Genomic DNA, 20342 nt, shown 5'->3' on the forward strand with positions numbered 1-20342 from the left:
AATGGTAAGGCATCAGGACCAGATGGGATATCAGCAGAAGCCACCAAGGCTAAAACAAGTGGGACTTAGAAGGAGGAACAAGTTCCAAATGACTGGAAAAGAAAGAACACTTATCAAACTTCCAAAATGGGGATCTTAGAGTCTGTATAATGACTACAGAGCGATAATGCTCCTTTCCTTTCAGCCCCAGGTTAGTCCAGAACAGAATCATTGTACAGAGGATGGAAGGGCAGCCAACATCAAGCTCCGTGATCAGCAGGTAGGTTTCTGCAATAACAGATCCTGTGTAGATCCACTCGTCAACTATTTACGTCGTATTGTGGAACAGTCTCTGCTGTGGAACTTTCCTCTCTATACAAATTTTATGGACTTCGAAAAGCCATTGACACTGTTGATAGGTAATCAATATGAAATTGATTAGGCACCATGACATATCCGAGAAGCGCATTTCCTAGGTTAAATGTACATATCAAGACTTGTCACGCAGAGTTGTACACTGGGGATGCTGTTACCCTTCTTTTTTATCTTAGCTATTGACTGCATCATGAGGACGACTATAAAGCAAACGGGAAATATTGAATAAAGGGTCACTCTGGTCCCATTACGATGATCTTGACTATGCGTTCATTGCACATGATTGTTTAACTATACACAGGAAAAGACAATCTTACCATCAGAGAAAGGAATTGGGCTCAAGATCAACAGGAGAAAAACCACAAATGAAGATCAATACCAAGGCCAACACCTTCGTGAAACTTGATGGAAATGGCATTGAAGAAGTGGATTAGGCCTAATCTGTGTATCTCGGAAGTGTTATTGATACACAGTGGGGCATGGACCAGGATGTCACTGCCAGGATAGGCAAAGTAAGAGCTACCGTAACCTTTGTCATGTTGAAAAGTATGAAGCTTCTGGGAAATTAGTATATCAACCAAGTTACAAATGTTTAACTCCAATGTTAAATCTGTCCATGAGACATGGAGATCAAATAAGAAGACACAACCGAGGCAAATCTTCCACATTAAATGGCCAGAGCTGGTCAAGAGACAGTGGATAGGCAGATCTTGAAAAGGAAGTTAGGCTGAATTGGTCATACACTAAGAAAACCAACATTCAATACCAAGCGTCAGGCACTGACATGGAATCTACGGGGAAAAAGAAGAAGAGGGCATCCCAGAAACAGCTGGAGGAGAGACACTGAAGAGGCGCAGTACCAGCTGGAAGGAGAAAGAAAGATGGCCCAGATGGGTCAGGTACAGGGGAGATCTATCGTCGATGGCCTACGCTCCATTGTGGCAAAGGGCTGAAGTAAGGAATTAAGAGAAAATTAAGATAAATGAGATTTTGTTCACAAAATTGTTCCTTCAAGCGAACTGGCGTTTACCGTTCAAATCTGATGTTGAAATAAGACTTATTTCAACGGAAATTTGGTGTGTTCAACATGAAAGGCTGATGATCGCTATCTGGAAAAATGCCCTTTGCCTTTAATATCGTGACAGAGAAATATCACGATCCCGTAATCCCCTTGTGGCGGTCTTCCGTTTAATGTCATGGCTTTCTTGTAACGTTACATTATTACATATATCTTCAGCGGAACACACACAACGTGCGCTGCAAACAGCACCTCTACTCATAAAGTTATGGTGCTACTGTCTGAGTTTATACATGCGTATTAGGTGTATGGGGGAGGGCCTGCTTACTTTATATCCCAGGATATTGTCGATAGGGCAATAGAATTAAGGACTCTAGATCTCAATGTTATCAACTTAAAAGTGGCAACAAGGAATACTGAGCTAATGGTGCATAAAATGTTTGTGAATTATCTATGCTGCGCAAAATCAAAATTGTAATTATTGCATTTCTTCGCTTTCACCAAACACGTCCTCACAAATGCGGCGTGCTCACAACAATAATATACAAGACACAATAAAAAAGGTAAGCCACAACACAACATTAAAGAATTTGAGTCTCTCCTTTCCTTTGTTTCGGATTTTTTGATGAATCATCATTGCATTTTTCAAACCAATAACGGAATGACGAAATAAGAAAAATCCGACAAGATTGTAAGTGCTTTCTGTACCAGAATTGGCCTTTTAAATTCAGAAACGCATCAATTTAAAAAGTTATCGGCCGAAATGTCATGGTGCATTGTGTACGATGAACTCCTACAAAACAGTTGTAATTATACACATACCATTCACCATTGATAGTTATATTCCTTTTTCTTTACTTGTACAATTTGTCCAAAATATAAATTCTATTCAACCGCCGGCTGCCATTTATGTTTTTCCAAGAGCAACGCCGGAAAGCACACGTAAAACCACATGGCATGTATATACACATTGCCATGAAGCAATTCAGACATGTAGCCTGCTTTAGGCAGATCATCTAAGTAGGAAATAGTTTCGGGCCCAGATTCACGCTGCAAAAAAGGTCACTATGGTCTGATTCCATTGAATGATGAAAACTAACTTAAAACTAAAAAAAGGCGAAAACCGTCCCTTGTGTTTGCCCTACCAAATATTAATAAACTGATGGGTATTACATCGGATTCAGTGAATAAATCGTTGATGCTGGGTTTATTTGATTAAGCCAAGGTAGAGGTACTGATGATTACGGCACTTGATATGTTTTCAGCCCTTACTGTGTAATAGTTTGCTCCTTTCAATGTGTCTGTCGTTTTGCTGCCGTGTCCTTGTCCAAAATCCCAGCGACGCCCATGTTGAGAGGTAGTGGTGCTCGTCTAGTGCGCATGTGAATTACTCATGCCTCTTTGGCGAGTTTGTTAAGAGCAAAACATTCGGATGGCCAAGGCTATACTTTATGTTGGATTAAGTAAACGGCCATGCGTTGTATACAAAATGGGAAATTAGGGTTGTTAGCATTATTAGTAAGTGCCCTTATAATCCATTACTATTAGTGCGTTGGCCAATGACGTGGAAGGGATGTAATGGAATATTTGATTTGTCATTAAAGTAGGCCTCTCTCCCTTACGAGGACATCAAATACAGAGCAAATCCAATAACAAACATAATTCATTCACAGTTAAAATGATGTTTTGCAACTCTTCGCAAAGTGGCAGGGTCTGCTGTTTAAATTTGAGCAATTATTGGTCATTAACAGAAAGAGATTCTACAGCTGCAAGCAAAAACGCAGTGACGACTCCTTTGCATTATAAGTGATGCTATGCCTCATGTTATTATTTATTTTAATTATTTATTGGTTTACAAAACCAAACAATGACCAACAGCGGCAGCTGAAAGGCTCCTCAAAAAGGAATTTTCATATTTAAGATACAAATGGCGCATCCCATAAGATTGTCAAACTATTAAATGGCAGTATATTGAAAGAAATGTCTATAATACATTCAGCTAATAATAATTAAAAAACTCTGGCAAAATTAGGGTGTCAGTGAAATCGGTCATAATTGATTGCAAGACGTAACACTGGTTTCTGCAAGTATAGGAGTATAATGTCGGCAGTTTTCCACTTGGTTGGGAAACTCCCTCACGGAGACAAGTGTTGAATATGTTGATTAGTGGTTCATCCAGTTCAGGAGAAATGGCTCCTTTATTAATTACAGATGTTCCAACTGATATACATGTAGCCTATATCGAAGTAATAAACTAGCCACAGTTTTGATTTCATTGGTCGTCACAATTTTGTTATAATTGTTCGCTAGTATGGTTTTCAATCGTATTTACATAATTTGGACATAAGAAGTAAACGTGATGTAGACTCTACTTAGTGTATTGAAATACTGAAGTATAAGATTTCATAGGAGGCAAGTTTTGAGATATTATTAATAAATATTGCTCACACATCAGTTTTTTTTTACATACACGATTAGTCTTATGTCCAACCACACCATATTACATGTCCTGAACTTGCGAAGTAGGAAGGGAATAAGTAATGTCTTTACAAATACAACTGCATTGGAAAATAATTGAAAGACAAGATGATTGATGATCTCATCATGTGTTTCGTATTAACCCGTAAAGAGCTGGGCCTTTTTGATACATCTCACAAGGGGGGGGCGAATTCTGCCCTCTAGAACTCGGTTTTTCAGGCTTCGTCTTCTTTGAGAAACATATGAGCACTGTAGGTGAGTGTTATTTCAGTTCGACATGCTTAATGTCATGGTTCATGTTCACGGCCCCACAAGTGTTAAGCCTGCGTCCATCCAGCATGTTAATAGAAAAAGTTGACTTTTGGACTGACCTGCCTTGGAAAAGAATGGGTGTTTCGCATGAACGGTTTGATTGTCAGAAAATTGCAAGACATGCTGGAAATACTGCTGAAGTCCCTGCACATGGGAAAGGCATTGTGATGATATCGGACTCAATGTGGAGGGGAGGGACTAAAAATCTGATTAAGTAGAAAAAAATCATTGGATTAAAACAGAATTGGACTGACAAGTCCTCTGTCTATACCAGCCATCCGGACACATACTCCTTTGCCAAACTACGGATACAGCCAATGATCTAAACTAATCCTAAGCCAAGTAAAAAGGAATGATAGCGGAAACGTATTTAAACATCTACAACGATTGATCTACAGGATAATCTGTGCATTCCTTAAAATTTTCCTGAGTACAAGTCGAAAGCTTTCTTTTTCTTGAAGAGAAAGTACAGTTAAAATTATTTTCCACACGTCTATAGAGACACCAAGAAACAGTTGTATTTGAACACTTAATTAAGAACGACCAATATACTAAAGCACAGTTTTCAAAAGAATTACTGTCGAAATCACAGTTTGGTTTCAGTGATGTCATTGATGGCTAAGGTTTCCACCGTAGCGTTACTCTTACTCTGATCAGCTGTACTTATTGCGAAAGCAGAGGTATCTCGCTGTCTGACTCGACCGTTGCAATGAAACGCCTCTCTGAAAGAAGACCGATAGATCGAATTCATTGCACCGTAGATCAAGGGATTAATCATTCCGTTGACGTATTGGGGAATGAGGGATAACCAGATTTGATTGTTACCCAGGGCCACTGCTAAAGGATTAGGAATCTGAGCTAACCAACAAATCCATCCAGCAAGACTGAAGATACGATACGGGGTCTGGCACAAGAAGAATACCACGCCATTTACGATGAGCATTCTGGCTACTTGATTTCGGATTTGAACGGCTTTGTGGTGTTTGTTAATTCCACTGTTTTTACTGCTGCGTTTGCTAAGCACCTCCAAGATACGCACATACATGTAAATATTGGCCACCATCGCGATTAACCAGGGGACATTCAGTAGGGGTGGTACGAAGTAATCAACCTGGGGTGTTACAGGACCACAGAATGTAATGCTTGTTGGGTAGTCCCAAAACTCTTCGACGTCGGGCCATTGCAAACATAGTACACGAAGAACAACACTACCTGGAACGGTTGCAACGGAGAATATCAACCCAACCAGCCAGCAGACTGCAACCATTTTGTAGGTTCGTCTTCGTCCACGAACTTTGAGATGTTTCACTGGATGGCACAGAGCGAGGTATCTCTCGAAGGAAACCATGGTTACCAAGGTAATAGAAGCAAAGTAACCAGTATTTACAATGGTGAAAAAGCAGATGCACTGAGCTGAATTCACGAAGGGAACGTGAAATGCCACACGCGACGCTGTGTAACTCCATATGTTTAACGCTGACCCCAAACTCAAATACAGGAGATCCGCTATTGCTAGGTGTGCCAAGTATGTGTTGGTTTCTGATCTCAGTTTGGGAACGCGGCAGAGTACAAATAGAAAAATCAAATTAGTGATGATACCAAGACACCAGATCATAGGTATGATAATGGTTATGATGGAGGTGTCTGTGGGTGTATACAACCATCCCAAAACTGACTTTTCACTGACATTGAGAGTATCTTGTTCACTGCACTCGCCTGACGTTATTCCTGACCCCATGCTGGCTAGTGAGCTCAGCCACCGTTTTGAGAAAAGCTCATAAACCTTTCTCAAGGCAAAGCTCAGGAGACAGTTTCTGGCCCGTGGACGTGGACGCAATTCAAGGTCCAGTGTCCTAGAAGTACTGCACGGAAAATAACCATCGCCTCGTGATGTTTCCACCTCTGATTCTGTTGTCCTGCCCACACCTAATGGTCTGTAGTCTCGATCAAACGTTGCGCTGGTGTACCCTCAATTGCTGGTGCATTAATATATCCATACCTGAACCCGAAGGGTAAAAAAGTTTTGATATAGGCGGTCTGGGCTATCGGCGTTACATGTAATGCATATATCATGTTAATACTGCTGTATATCAAGCAGCTTAAAAGCTGGCAGTAGATCCACAATTTATTACAAACGTTTCGTCAGTGTACAGAACAGTATGGTGAACTATTAGGGCCACCTTACACAGCGCCGTGAGAGTAGTTACGCTACGCGACGAGAGTTGTTTGGCAATGTAGTAAGTATTATTTAGCGGTGCAACAAGTGTTGTTACGGTAGCATTGCACTAAATATAAATCCTCAAAGAACGCCCAGGAAGATTATGGCCCGCTGTTTCACTCGAAAATCATGACCACTTGGACAATTTTCTGCTCCATTTCACAAAGTGAAAATATCATTTTAAGAGAGAAAAAACTTATGAAATATAAAATTTTAAAAACTCGGGACGGGCGCTGATTCGAACCTAAACATTAACTCTTAATTACCTTAATGCATTTTAGGCTTAAATGCTGTTGTTGTTCTCTTTTTTTATTTAATTTCAGCTTTAATTAAACGTAAAGACTAACCAAAAAATAGTTTCGTAACATTTCATGAATGTTGGAGTACAGGTATTTTACATTTTCAGAAGTGAGGGCTGGATTTGTGACTTTGTATTCTTATTTCAGTTCAAGCAATTTTTCAATTTCTATAAATATGCCATTTAATATTTTACACAGGCCTTTTTTGAGGTGATGCTTTAAAGAAGTAACCAAAAAACCTACAAACTAGTCAGCCAGGATTCAAGAACCTTTCAACTTTCAGGGATTAACTTTAGGCTATATTAAAATGAACTTTCCGATCTCTTATGATTACTCCCCAAAATGTGCAAAATTGGAGCCTACCACCAGATCACAGGGGACACGAGAAGAGACTTTCACCGTGCCTCTGAACAACACTCACAACGCTGTGAAACAACTCTTATCACGCAGAGAAACAACTCTCATAGCGCAGAGAAACAACTTTCATTGCGCTCGAAACAACTCTCGATCAGCGCGCTGCGTATGACCTTAATAGAACATCACAAGTACACACTAAAAGTACAAGAAATGATAAAAACTACGATCATTGGAGATTTGCGGTCTTGTAGATTGCTCTGATCTTTCGTTTTAGCCGATCTGCAATTCATCATGTTGGGATATTTATAGGCCTATATGTATTGTTTTAGAAGAAAATAATTCTAGGACCAAATTTGGCGTCCGAAAAATGGGCGTCTGTTATCATATCCATATTCGTTTTGGATAGGGAAATATCTTTGAAAGGAGGTTCTTGTGCTTGCTATTTTTCTGGAATTCCCGCTTCCAGTACACCTTATTGGTCTATTTTTGGCCAAACTTGCCTCCCTATATCCGATCTTAAAAGACCTGAAAATGGTCCAAATCCGGTCGTGTTGGTTACATTTGAAAGGTCGAATGTTCCTCCTTTCATTGATATAAGTTTCATATCCATATTCGTTTTGGATAGGGAAATATCTTTGAAAGGAGGTTCTGGTGCTTGCAATTTTTCTGGAATTCCTGCTTCCACTAAGCCTTATTGGTCTAGTTTTCGCGAAACTTGCCTCCCTATATCCGATCTTAAAAGACCTGAAAATGGTCCAAATCTAGTCGTCTTGGTTGCATTTGAAAGGTCAAATGTTCCTCCTTTCATTGATATAAGTTTCATATCCATATTCGTTTTGGTTAGGGAGATATCTTTGAAAGAAGGTTCTTGTGCTTGCTATTTTTCTGGAATTCCCGCTTCCAGTACACCTTATTGGTCTAGTTTTCGCCAAACTTGCCTCCCTATATCCGATCTTAAAAGACCTGAAAATGGTCCAAATCCGGTCGTGTTGGTTACATTTGAAAGGTCGAATGTTCCTCCTTTCATTGATATAAGTTTCATATCCATATTCGTTTTGGTTAGGGAGATATCTTTGAAAGAAGGTTCTTGTGCTTGCTATTTTTCTGGAATTCCCGCTTCCAGTACACCTTATTGGTCTAGTTTTGCCAAACTTGCCTCCCTATATCCGATCTTAAAAGACCTGAAAATGGTCCAAATCCGGTCGTGTTGGTTACATTTGAAAGGTCGAATGTTCCTCCTTTCATTGATATAAGTTTCATATCCATATCTGAGGGGGAACCTTTCCAAGGACGGCGTGCACGTGACCAAAGGGGCGATTTTTCATCAGCCTCTTTTGAAGGAATAACAGCATTTTTCTATTTGAGATCTGGCAAATTCCATTACAACGCATGTGCACTACGATCAAACCCTTCATGGTCAACTGAAAGGCAAGTTAGGCCACCGCGCGAACAAAAATCTCCTCGCGCTGCGCTGAAGCACAGCATGCACCGAACCGCTTGGCAAAATTTTCATCCGGGGATGCCTTGGATCGAACGCGAGTCCGACTGTGATCGGCATCCAACCAAAATTCGTTTTGCACTCCATTTATGAGACCATTGGCCTAATATGGAACGTCATTACCCTGATATGGAACGTAATGGCGTGGCTTTCGGAGATTGACAAATAAAATAATAATCTGAATATACATGAGCACGATTAGATGTAGTGAGAATTTAGAAATATTGGGCAGCGACAATGCCGTACGTTGTGTGTTCTTGGTTGATTTCTGAGTGATTCTCACCACATGCTTTTTACAACCATCTCATGATGTGGGCCATTGTAAGTTTTAGTATGTTCACGCACGTGTGGAGCACGCCGTATAACTCGTTATCCATTTTCCGTTGTTTTTTTATTAAGTTTTCTTGTATTTTTGTATGTTTTCCCGCGTGCCATCAATAAAATGCCTTATTAAAGCCGTACATCCGAACCAAACAGTTTGGTTCGGTTCAAAAGTGCCTTGTTTGATGTTTTTTGCCTCGGTTCGGCGGTTCGCCTGCAGCACTAGATTAAATTGTGTTTATTGTTTTAATTTACTGTGCATTAAAGTTTAATAGGTAAAGTCAAACACCAGAGATAAGTATAAAACCCGACATATTTGTTTTTCCAACAAGAATTTTGTGCAGCCACAAAATTTACAAAGAGTACAAAAGAATGGTACGTACAAAACATATTGCAACGTGCACGCATGTACTATTGACTTCAAGAAAAAAACATGTACTTGTATCCTTAAATCGTGCAGGTGCAGCTTCGAAGTAGAAAGCGCGTAGTTCGCGTACGTGTCTTCCTCGATCCTACACATGAAAACCTGTGACCGCGCAATGCTGAGTCCCAGCTTGTGCACACGGGCCAAAAAAAGGTTTTATCTGTAACTACATGTTGGCGAACAGAACACTACGTCGTGAATGATTCAGGTAAATACTATTTCGAGTTAGTATATTCGATTCTGCAGGTATACAGTTAGGTGTGTATTTAACTCACGATACCGAGACAAAATATCAAGATTACAGGGTATTGAGACCTGAAAAGACTGGGTCTGGAAACTGACAGCGCAATACAACTACTCAATACACGTGTTTTATCAGGATGTTTAAAACAGTCTGCCGATCTAAATCCTCCTGTGGAGCTGCAAAGTAAAGAGCTATTGTTATGACTAATCCACCAGACCGCCAGAAGTCTATGATGCCGTAATGCGATGAGCTGTCCATTGTTTACTGGAAGCTGCAGAGTGCAAGGTGTACTCGACCGCAACGGTTTGGCCAGCCTCGCTCAAGCGTTCGTCTGTTCGATGTTGACGTCCGTGAGGCTTACCGTTTACAAAGCGTTCGACACTTTCAAAAGCGTTTGTATTTTGACCTCACGCCTAAGCCTTATTGGTCTAGTTTTTGCGAAACTTGCCTCCCTATATCCGATCTTAAAAGACCTGAAAATGGTCCAAATCTGGTCGTCTTGGTTGCATTTGAAAGGTCGAATGTTCCTCCTTTCATTGATATAAGTTTCATATCCATATTCGTTTTGGTTAGGGAGATATCTTTGAAAGAAGGTTCTTGTGCTTGCTATTTTTCTGGAATTCCCGCTTCCAGTACACCTTATTGGTCTAGTTTTCGCCAAACTTGCCTCCCTATATCCGATCTTAAAAGACCTGAAAATGGTCCAAATCCGGTCGTGTTGGTTACATTTGAAAGGTCGAATGTAAGTTTCATATCCATATTCGTTTTGGTTAGGGAGATATCTTTGAAAGAAGGTTCTTGTGCTTGCTATTTTTCTGGAATTCCCGCTTCCAGTACACCTTATTGGTCTAGTTTTGCCAAACTTGCCTCCCTATATCCGATCTTAAAAGACCTGAAAATACCTTCCTGATAGTTAAGTCCAGTTGTATGTGTTTGTCGTGGTGGCTGTAACGTTGGTTAATATCATATCAAATGTACAAAGTGCATGCCCTACGAATGTGACATTAATTTGAGTATGATACACGGGTTCCGTCGTTTCAGGTGAGGGTTGTGATGCTGCTGTGTGTTTTGCTTGCTTGCATTACTGGTATTACCTTCAGCCATGACGACTACAGTGTAAATTCGCTTGGATGAAAGGGACTGGTATTTGTAAGGTCTTGTCTGCGCATGCACAAGTGACTCAGAGTAACCTCTCGCGGCTGTTGACCGCAACGACATTGATGGTTAATCGAAGTAAACACGTTGATCATGACGAGCAAGCCTCGTCATTCATTTAGTTGATGCAAATTGCACAAATGAGACTTAATGTCCAAAGGGACCACTAACGTTTCCAGGTTCCGCGGGAGGTTTAAATTTAATGGGAATTTTTCTGAAATAAGTGTGTATTTTTTTCACCCAAGGAAAGGAGCTGTTTCAAGTGGTTTACACACTGTTGGGACTTGAAGTTCTATTTTTAAAAAGTATCATATCCATGCCCCTATCCCTATACTCCCACTGGATGCACCTTTGAGGACTTTATGCAAGTTAATGTATAGCCTTTGCCCTTGGATAACATTAAGGTTTCCAGTGTTTCTGGAAATTAGCTCATTCGTTTAATGGGAATGCATTATTGTACTTGTTTTGTCAATCGTGTGTGTTGAGTGGATATCCATCGTACGGTGTGGCAAATGCAAGATATCCCTTGAAATGTTTCCATAAATACGGTATTTAAAAAACAGGGAGTTTCGCAAATCCCCCCATCCACATGATAGTAGAGGCATATGAGTTTGAGTAATCAACACCATTCATACAAATCAGTATTGCATTTCTGAGCAACGTGGGGTGTACCGACTTCTCTCTGTTAATATGACAGATGCATTAACAAAATGAAGTAATAAAAAAATTATGGACTTTACTAGCGGAGGTAAATTTTTAATCACATACATCAAAGCAAACAAGCATAAGTTATTCATACTCTACGTTTGCGTTGCCAATCGTATATGCATAATGGAATATTTACTTTTATGGGGTTTGAACGGATTTGTGCCTTTTGAGGAGAGAGCATATGAAAATTTACCATAAGAAAATTTTCACATTTCTTTGGGCCTATTTTGTAAAATGAAACTTCGAAAATATAACTAACTACATGTACATGATACCCCAACCAAACAGTGTATAGATTTCTTAAGTTGGGGGATGGACCCTGCACCACATTTTCTGTGAGAATTTTGTTGACTTGCTTCTCATGATGCTTTGTGGTCAATTTTATAATGCTGAAGTTTTCCCCAAATGCAAATTATCGAATGCAGGCATAGGCAAAACAAAAATCTGGAAAAGGGAAAATAACGCACGCTAAAATTACACATTTGTAACACAAAACGTATAAATATGTCAAAAAGTAAAACGAGAAAAATTGCACTAGTGAATTTTAAAAAGCAGTTAACCACAAACAAATCAATACTAATCTAAATATCTAAGATATTAAATGTAAACGATGTAAAATTTAATCTAATTTAAAGTTAACGGAAAGACCAATTTGGCAAAAACAAATTAAAAATAATTTACAAAACTGCACATTAAGAAAGCAGAAAGAAAAGGACAAAACAAACAGATCAAATGACCAACAAACCAACCAACAGGCAGACTAACAGTACGACAGATACTAAAACAGCAATGGACAGATCGTAAATAACAGAGTCAAAGAAATAAACGATCAAATAACAATCAAATAAAAATAAACAACTAACAGGGGAGCAAAAACGACGAAGACGAAACCCTGTAAACTAGGAAGGGAGGGGGCCAAAAAAATGCACAGCCAAAGAAAAGAACCAGGGATTAAGAGGGGGAGCATTCGGACGAGAAAAAAAATAAAGTGATAAAAGGGGGAAAATAAAAAACATGAAAAATAAAAGCTATAACTGTTTATAAAATATGTTTCGGAAAAGCATTTATATAGGCCCTATAGTAGTTACTCCGAAATATTTCACCTTTTCTTTATATTCATGATGAGGTTTAAAAAATTGATGATTGATGACTCGTCAGTTCCCTGTCGGTGAGTGCTTTCCTAGCTCCTTGAAACGAGCTCTGTCCTCTTCATGGCAGCGTCCATGCATGACGACATGTTGTTGGCATGTCTTTTGGGATTTTGATTGCCATATATATGGCCCGTTTGATGACGAACTCTACGTTAAATTTATATTTTCGTGGTTAGGATTCAATTTAATGAGTGCTATGAATGTAGGCATCACAGTGCAAGCTCATTAATACTCGGGATATTATAATTTTAGCCACACCCCCAAATTACTTTGAAGTTGATACCGAGGTAGGTTAGCGGAACCACTGTATCTGTCCTTCACTATTCCAAATTTTGTTCCTTGCTTTATTGCAATTTTTTAATGAGGTGAGTTACGTACAGTATTTTACTCACAACTGCGGCGTTGGTATAGTGTTACAAAATAAACGTGATTTGTTAGAAACGCAATTTGACGGGCAAAAAGGAAACCTATTGAGTATCGAAGACCAGGTTGGAGAGAAAATGTAGTCAAGTAAAAAGCGTTTGAAACATTGCAGTGTCGAGGGAGTTCTGTATTTTCACAATGTTTTTCTCATACATAGGCCTATATGCATTACCCCCAAGCAACACTTGATTAACCAATAATGGACTTTGATCACGTCCTGCTGTAAAACAGCAAGGTTCTGAGCATTTTTGTGCTCAAACTTGGTTCAAAGTTTACTTATGCAGGTCTGCAAAAGAACTTCTCATATATGCCAAGATTGCAAAGATGCTGTTGCAAACACTCTTTTTAAAAATGTGGAACGTCTGTTGCATGTGGGTTATTTTGTCCCCACAAAATGTTGGATACAATCAATCACCATATCAGTTCCTTTAGTTTCGAAACGGGGACCCACCTGAAATTTATGATTAAAACCTTATGCAGGCGGATTGACAGATAAATGTGCACGTCACGTTATATAGATCGCCAGGAACTTTCCATATTTATTTTAGCACACAAGAGGGGCAGATACGCCCCTTTAAATGGTATCGAATGAAGAAGTATAGGCCTAAGATACTCGCAAATGCACAATCAAATGTAAGAAGCACGCTGCTCATTTTGCAGTTTTCCGTCGTTACATACTTCAAACTTCAGTGCTACTTTACAGTCCATGGTTGGTTACCCTCCTTTCCCCGTCCACTGTATAAGTTAAACTTCTGAAAACCACTTAAGGTTGTAGCTGCCTTGTGCAGCAAGACTAAACCACTCAGTCTCCTTTATCGAGCCATCACCCCTCTTGACCATTTCCAGGTTTTCTTCCCAACCATCTTCAATGCGTTTCTCAGATACCTTCCATGAAGCAGCTCTGTTTTCTTCCGCTTCTCTGAGGGTTCTTCCTTCCCTTTCCTCTTTAAAACAGGATCCGCGATATATTTCTTTGCAAACTTTGGCAGTCCTTCTTGAGCCCAAATGACCAACCCTAAACACTTCTCAATGTTGACACGATCTACTGCACTTATTTATCTCATATGCACCTTCTGCCCACAGAAAATTAAACATTTATAACAAGTGCCCTTGGATGTAACCGTAGATACGTGCCGTACTCCTAGTTTTGATTCCTCCAGTCAAGAATATGAGACACAAAGTAAAAGGTTTACAGAAATATCCGAGTAGGGCTGATCACAACTGTGTCACGGGCATCCAGCTAATAATGACGACAGGGTGGAAAACTTCTAGATAGAGCTTTTCTAACCTGGTTAAGTACATCCGCAGTTAAATCAATTTTTGTGATCTCCACATTGCTTCAGTTGTACACTTCAAAAATCCAAGGGGGGGGGGGTATTTTCCAAGTCACAGTACGCAAAGTAATGCACTAACACACAGATTGATTCATTTTTAAAAATTTTTTCACAATGTTAGGTAGTACACCATGCAAAACATGAAAAATAACGTTTTGAATTACAATTTCAAACACGTGTCTGAAACAAATGATTACAGAAAGATTTTCATTAAAGGGTATAGTTCGATTAAATTAGTACTTTTTTATTTCAGGAGTCGGCAATTATTGTTAATATACAGAAAGAGAATTTGCCTTCAACTGGTACACCTACAGTTGTACACATCAAATAGGAAAATAACAACCATGATCACTTTCGATTCATTAAACAATTGTTTTCTAAAGTCCTTAAATGTCAGCTCCACTGTATGACATTGTAATTAATTGAAATGGATAAACGACACAAATTGAAACGTGACAACCTTCATTTTTTTGGCCATACATATAGAATGCGGGAATACTTTAGAGGCTGTAGTGCCTTTTAATTTTTCTACCCGTAATTACATCTTTGTCACAGAGTGACATGCATGGCTTCCCTGGATTCAACATTTGGCTTATCCAGATTTTTCGTACAGCTTTGTTGAATTGGAGAAGAAAAGTCATCAATTCAACATTACAACTGTGCATTGGCACATTCAAAATCTGACGAGTTTACATTTGGGTTTAATAATTAGCCATGTACATGCAAAACAATAATAGGAAGCACCACTAATCTTGAAGAATAGCTTGTGATCTTCAGAGTTGAATACATGTATTTTAAAAATCTTGGACAGCATCATGCTTTAAAGAGTTTTGTATAGGCCAATGCCTTTGCAAACTGGAAACCCCCTGTCATCTATTTGACAGTGTGAACAATTACAGAATGCAGGCTCAATAGTTCCTGTTTACCCAGTGACCAGTTATTTATAACTACATATATATTAGCATATATAAAGAGCTCAAAATCTCATTGTAAATATTTGTCATAAGGAAACTGGCATGGGGTACAAGCAAAGCAAGAAATGGCCAGTCTGTAACCTATGACCCCTCCTCAGTTGGGCCTCGACTTAAAAATGGTAATTAAATACAAAATGGAAATTGTTCAGTTCATTGCAAAGATTACTTCACTGTTAACAAAAGCAAACCTTCATTTCAACTTCCACTCAAAGAGAGTGAGGTGGGAAATTTCCCTAAATGGTTCATTAAACACCTTTGTTTTCAATGTGCATATCACTTTCAGTCTGAAGAGACATGGAGGCCATAGTGCCCATACAATCCAAACTAACCATAAATATATAATGAACCTTAAATCATGTTTCTCACCAGAAACAAGTTCAATGCAAAATATAGCACATGGTGAAGCATTTCACATCCCAACTGCATTTGGATTTGTTGAGACTTGTTGAATTTGTCATGTCGAGGTTTAGTTTAAGCACTGAGGCCAGCAGATGAGGTTAGACAAGTGCACTGGTAAGTTACAACCAAATCCATACATGTATGTTCACAATAGTGCTCTCTGTACATCACAAGTTTGCCATGGAATTCCATTTTTGCAATACCTATATTGCTGGCCATCTTGTGATGAGAAATGTCAGCGTTTCCAAGTAAATGCTATGTCCAAAAGCCTCAGTTACAGCTTTCAATAACACAGACTCATTGGCTTTCACGAAGTGCACAGCCAAGAGTTTTGAGCACAGCTCGCCTCATGACTCCCTGTCTCACTGAATCTCAGTGCTCCTGTTAGCAGGAAGAACTTTTATACACTGTCTTTAATCCTTATCCAGTGTTGTTTAATGTTAAGCAATATAGAGTCAGTGCTGTTCAAGAAATTAATGAAACCCCCCTTTCCCTAGCCCCCTCCCCCCCAAAAAAAACACATGCAGTTGCCATAGTTACAGCACTTCCGAATGGTTGCTGTCGAATTCTTTAGAATCAATCTGCAGAATTGGAATTAGGTACCAGACTAGTCTGGAACAAATGGATCTAAGACATTTCCTCCCCCCCCCCCAAAAAAAAGGCCTCAAAGAGTATGTAGAAAAGGGGAAAATCAGAGGAAAGTAACCATTGGATGAGGAAAATAGAACAAGTGAGTATCAAAGAAATTCATAAAAAAGATGATCAATGTGGGCCTCGGACCTGAAACGTAGTGCATGGCGAGCAACATGTGTATATCAGAGAGGCACTGCATCACCTTGCTGGCTTTGTGAAATCCAATAACAATATACATGCATACATGTACATTTACAATGCTTGTACACTGCTGTAACTACAGAATTTGGAAATCACGTTACGGCTGTAAAGGGGGAAAAAATCAACCACATTGCTCTGGTTGGACCCATTTCTTACAGGTGCTGACATCTCAACCACTCAGCCGCCATGTTTGCTGGGATAAGATCAATATTAAAGTGTTCATGGCTAAAGACAATGCACATGTAAGGACAAGGCCATGGGTTAGAATCCCAAGAAAGTAAGCTTGTCCTCTTTTAAAAGCTTTTGAGCAGCACTGCATATAAAGTAAAATTACTTTCGAAAAGTTGGAATATAAATTTATAACAGATTAATGTTGTTAAGTAACGTATAAAAAAAATGGCAGTATTTTGATCATGCATTGGTAAAATTTAATCCATTGGTCATTAGACTACTGTAAACAGTCATGCAGTAGTTGAATCAACGTGGATTTCACACAAAACGTCGGCATCTATCCGGCCACCAAGGTCTGTTCATGCATTTAGTGAACAACAAAAGAGACCCGCGAAAGCAGTAACTGTCTGTACTGCTTCCCATGACTTGTGTACTTATGACAAAACAAATGTAACTAAAATCTGCAGTTTTTCCGGAATAAAACGAATGAAAAATTGGCATTTTAGCCCCCTCTAAAACATGAATGGAGAGGGTACACTGTATGTTTCTATTTTATGTCCAAAACTCTCATCAGATCATCAGTATTGTGATTATAAAGTCATCCCTCCTTCCTCACAGTGACATTTTAGCTATACCATTTAATTCAATATTCCTTTGTGAAGCTTATTAAGATTGAGTCATATTTTAAATCAATTGTTAGGCATCTTCATACAATTAGACTCAATTCCCTAGTTGATTTAACAAGTTCCCTAAACTGTTCATGAAGGGAACTAAATTCCCTAGTGTACTGTACCTATACTGTAATTTTTCTCCCATTTAATATGCTAAAACCAATGAAATGAGCAACTTTCACATTTTCACTCAGCATATGCCAGCACAATTTACCCAAGCCAAACACCACCAAAGTGTACACGTAAATTATTGCCTTTATTCACAAAAGACAAATTGTGGACATTGTCCCTTTTTTTCTCACTGGATTAAACAGGAAAGTGTTGACTGCTTCTCACCGAGCTTAACTGGTCTTTGGACATTGGCACCGTTCTTCTGTTGGTACATCCTTCAGGACTTGCTCTGCATGCTTGCCACACCCTAGAGACAAATATTACAAACAGTATAGACCATAACTGATCTAAAACCAATCAAACCCAAACTCCAAGCAGGTTTTTCGGCCGCCCTGCTAAATGCAACAGAAACCAACACTGTTGAAATAGCAAACCCGGGGCATGTTTACAACCATTAAACCGATGATGTGAATGTTTGCGACGTCCAAACAATAACCAGGAACACATTTCCGGTGCTGCGACAAAACGCTAAACGAGAAATGGTTCCATTAAATGACAGAGATGCAGCACAGTTTCAAATGTTCTTGAAGTACACGTAGCTGACATCATTCTTGGCAAACATCAATTTCACTCAATATTCAGCATGTTTCTCACCTCTCTACATTCTTGAGGACAGTATCCCTTTTCATGACATGTAATAACACATTAAGAATGCTTGGCCAGGTACTGAATGCGTTCCAATCTTTGCTTCTCATTTGGTTGAAAAAAAAAATGGAACAGGCATACTTGAACTCACAAAACCCAAACCAGTGCTGAGGTAGAGACATGTTTCTGGTCAAGTTTACAAAGACATGATCCTCATCTAGTCGACAGAGTGTAATGATGGATTTTATTAGTCTTTTAGCAGCACGGTGGACACAATAGGAGGGCGCTATTTGGTTCGGGTAAAATCTTTTGTTTGCGCCAAATAACGCCCTCCTATTGTGTCCACCATGCTTCTATAAGGCTGATGGCATTCTCCAAAGCCCTAGATAATACCAACCCAGGCACTATGCAGTTGTATTGATTTCCTTGCAAGTTAAATGTATATTGGGTATAAGAAAGACGTGAATTTTGATTACTACTGTTTTCCATGGGACCTTTTGCCACTCAAGGGCTATTCTGTAAAACTTTGAATTTGACCAGAACATATATTGTATTGCACATGTAAATATTGAAAGTGAATACTGAATGTAGAACAGAAGTCTTTACAGCAAAATCTGATATCAAAAATGAACTTATCACTGTGGAATTTTCAGCAATGCTGCTGTTGTTCTGTGTTGCTCTGAGAATTTTCTTACCTTTCCAGGTGTATTTCTGACACTTTTCGCATGTTACTTTGTAACACATCTTCACAACTGAACAAGTCACAGGTCAATGCTAAGTAGATTGGCAATATCAAATAGCTGCAGGGCAAAAGATTGAAATGTTTAGGGTTCATTTGACTATAGCAACCCCTAAAGAATTTTGCATCACAAGACAGTGATGCAGTATAACAGTGCAGTCTCCAGACATGATGTACACATGCCATGCTGAACAATCTGTGAAGTTGTCAGTTTAATTTTACACATTATACAGTGGACCTCTAAGTTGTTTTTTTGAGCCTTGATGAATACTTAGAACAGGGGGATTATTTTGTTTTCATTACATGACCAAAGGGTAAAAGAGGCTGGGCACTACTGTTTACCATGGAGGTACAAAGCAAAGATGACAGCATGTAGTGCCTTGTTATATCCCCCTATGGCCTTGCAATGAAAACAATATAATTTCCCCCCCCCTCTGAATATGGCCGAGTCCGTAAACACTTCAACCACATGATCTAAAAATTTAGGTCATGTGGTTGCTCTCAGATGGCTAATTAGCGTAATACTATGTAGGAAGAAATAAGCCTTATTGCTGATACTGCATGGGTGATTTTGCACAATGGTAGAAAGGCATTGTGGGAAGAAAAAGGGGCCAATGCTCCTTTATCCTTCCCACAATGTCTTTCAACAATAGTGCAAAATCACCCATGCGGTATTAGCAATAAAGCTTTGGGGTACTATTAGTGATGTCCGTGTATGGAATTTTTTCCCTGTTTTAGAATACACTCTGACGCATTGCAAATAGCCACACGAAAAGCCATACATAACTGAGTTTTCCAAGGCCTGGGTTTCTGCACAAACAGGAAAGTATTTATAAAAAGCATGCATGGCTGCAGGCTTCACTATGCACCGAGTTGGCGCTAACGTCAGTACACAGGCATGACAGGGCGGAGCTCTATGTACTTAGCTGAGTACATATCCCACATACATGTAGATGTAGACTATGTACAGTATGTAGCTCGGTCATCTGGAATGTTACATGTCCGTCGGTCATGTCGGTATGGTTACAAAAATCAGTATTCGACCTCAGAAAAAGAAAGCTAGAAAGTCACTTAGGCCTTCTAGATCGACCGACTGCCTCCACTAGAACTATAATTTAGGCTAGGATTAAGCCTACAGAGACATAAAAAAGGAAAACCCATTGTTTCTCTATCAAAAACTCACGCAGTACGTGTAATGCAAGTCTTCGGCAGCCCTCGGCTGACTCCCTCGCAGTAGATTAAACTTAACGTGCAGACGGAACTTTCCCAAAGTGTTCGTCAACATTAAAAACGGAGGATAACAGCCCACAAAAATTTCCCAGCTTGTATATTCGTGTTAAAAATGAAATCTTGCCATATTCAATGTAATTCATTTTTGATTTCATGCTTCAATCTTAACACTAAGTAATTGTCTTCCTCTTCTCGAATATTGAAATATAAGCTTTGACCATGGAGGTAGAATCACACCTACCTCCATGCTTTGACTAATGGAAAGTTTGTTGAC

The 20342-nt window shown here is 39.3% G+C and overlaps 1 protein-coding gene and 1 long non-coding RNA gene across 2 annotated transcripts; both read right to left on the bottom strand.

The window, feature by feature from the left end:
- Positions 1–1979: 1979 nt before the first annotated feature.
- LOC110984881 (somatostatin receptor type 2-like) lies at positions 1980–6207 on the bottom strand. The gene has a single exon (XM_087136363.1). The coding sequence runs from the start codon at positions 5898–5900 to the stop codon at positions 4749–4751; it is 1152 nt and encodes a 383-aa protein (XP_086992489.1). The 5' UTR covers positions 5901–6207; the 3' UTR covers positions 1980–4748.
- An 8305-nt stretch (positions 6208–14512) lies between these two features.
- On the bottom strand, positions 14513–20322 carry LOC110984903 (uncharacterized). The gene is made up of 3 exons (XR_002598906.2): positions 20022–20322; positions 18795–18899; positions 14513–17761 (listed from the first exon to the last, which is right to left on the bottom strand). It is a non-coding gene; the product is annotated as an uncharacterized LOC110984903 (long non-coding RNA).
- Positions 20323–20342: the final 20 nt, after the last annotated feature.

The sequence above is a fragment of the Acanthaster planci genome, linkage group LG04 (assembly GCF_054643075.1).
Source record: "Acanthaster planci isolate LZ-2023a linkage group LG04, COTS_SCS, whole genome shotgun sequence".
Taxonomy (NCBI): Eukaryota; Metazoa; Echinodermata; class Asteroidea; order Valvatida; family Acanthasteridae; genus Acanthaster; species Acanthaster planci.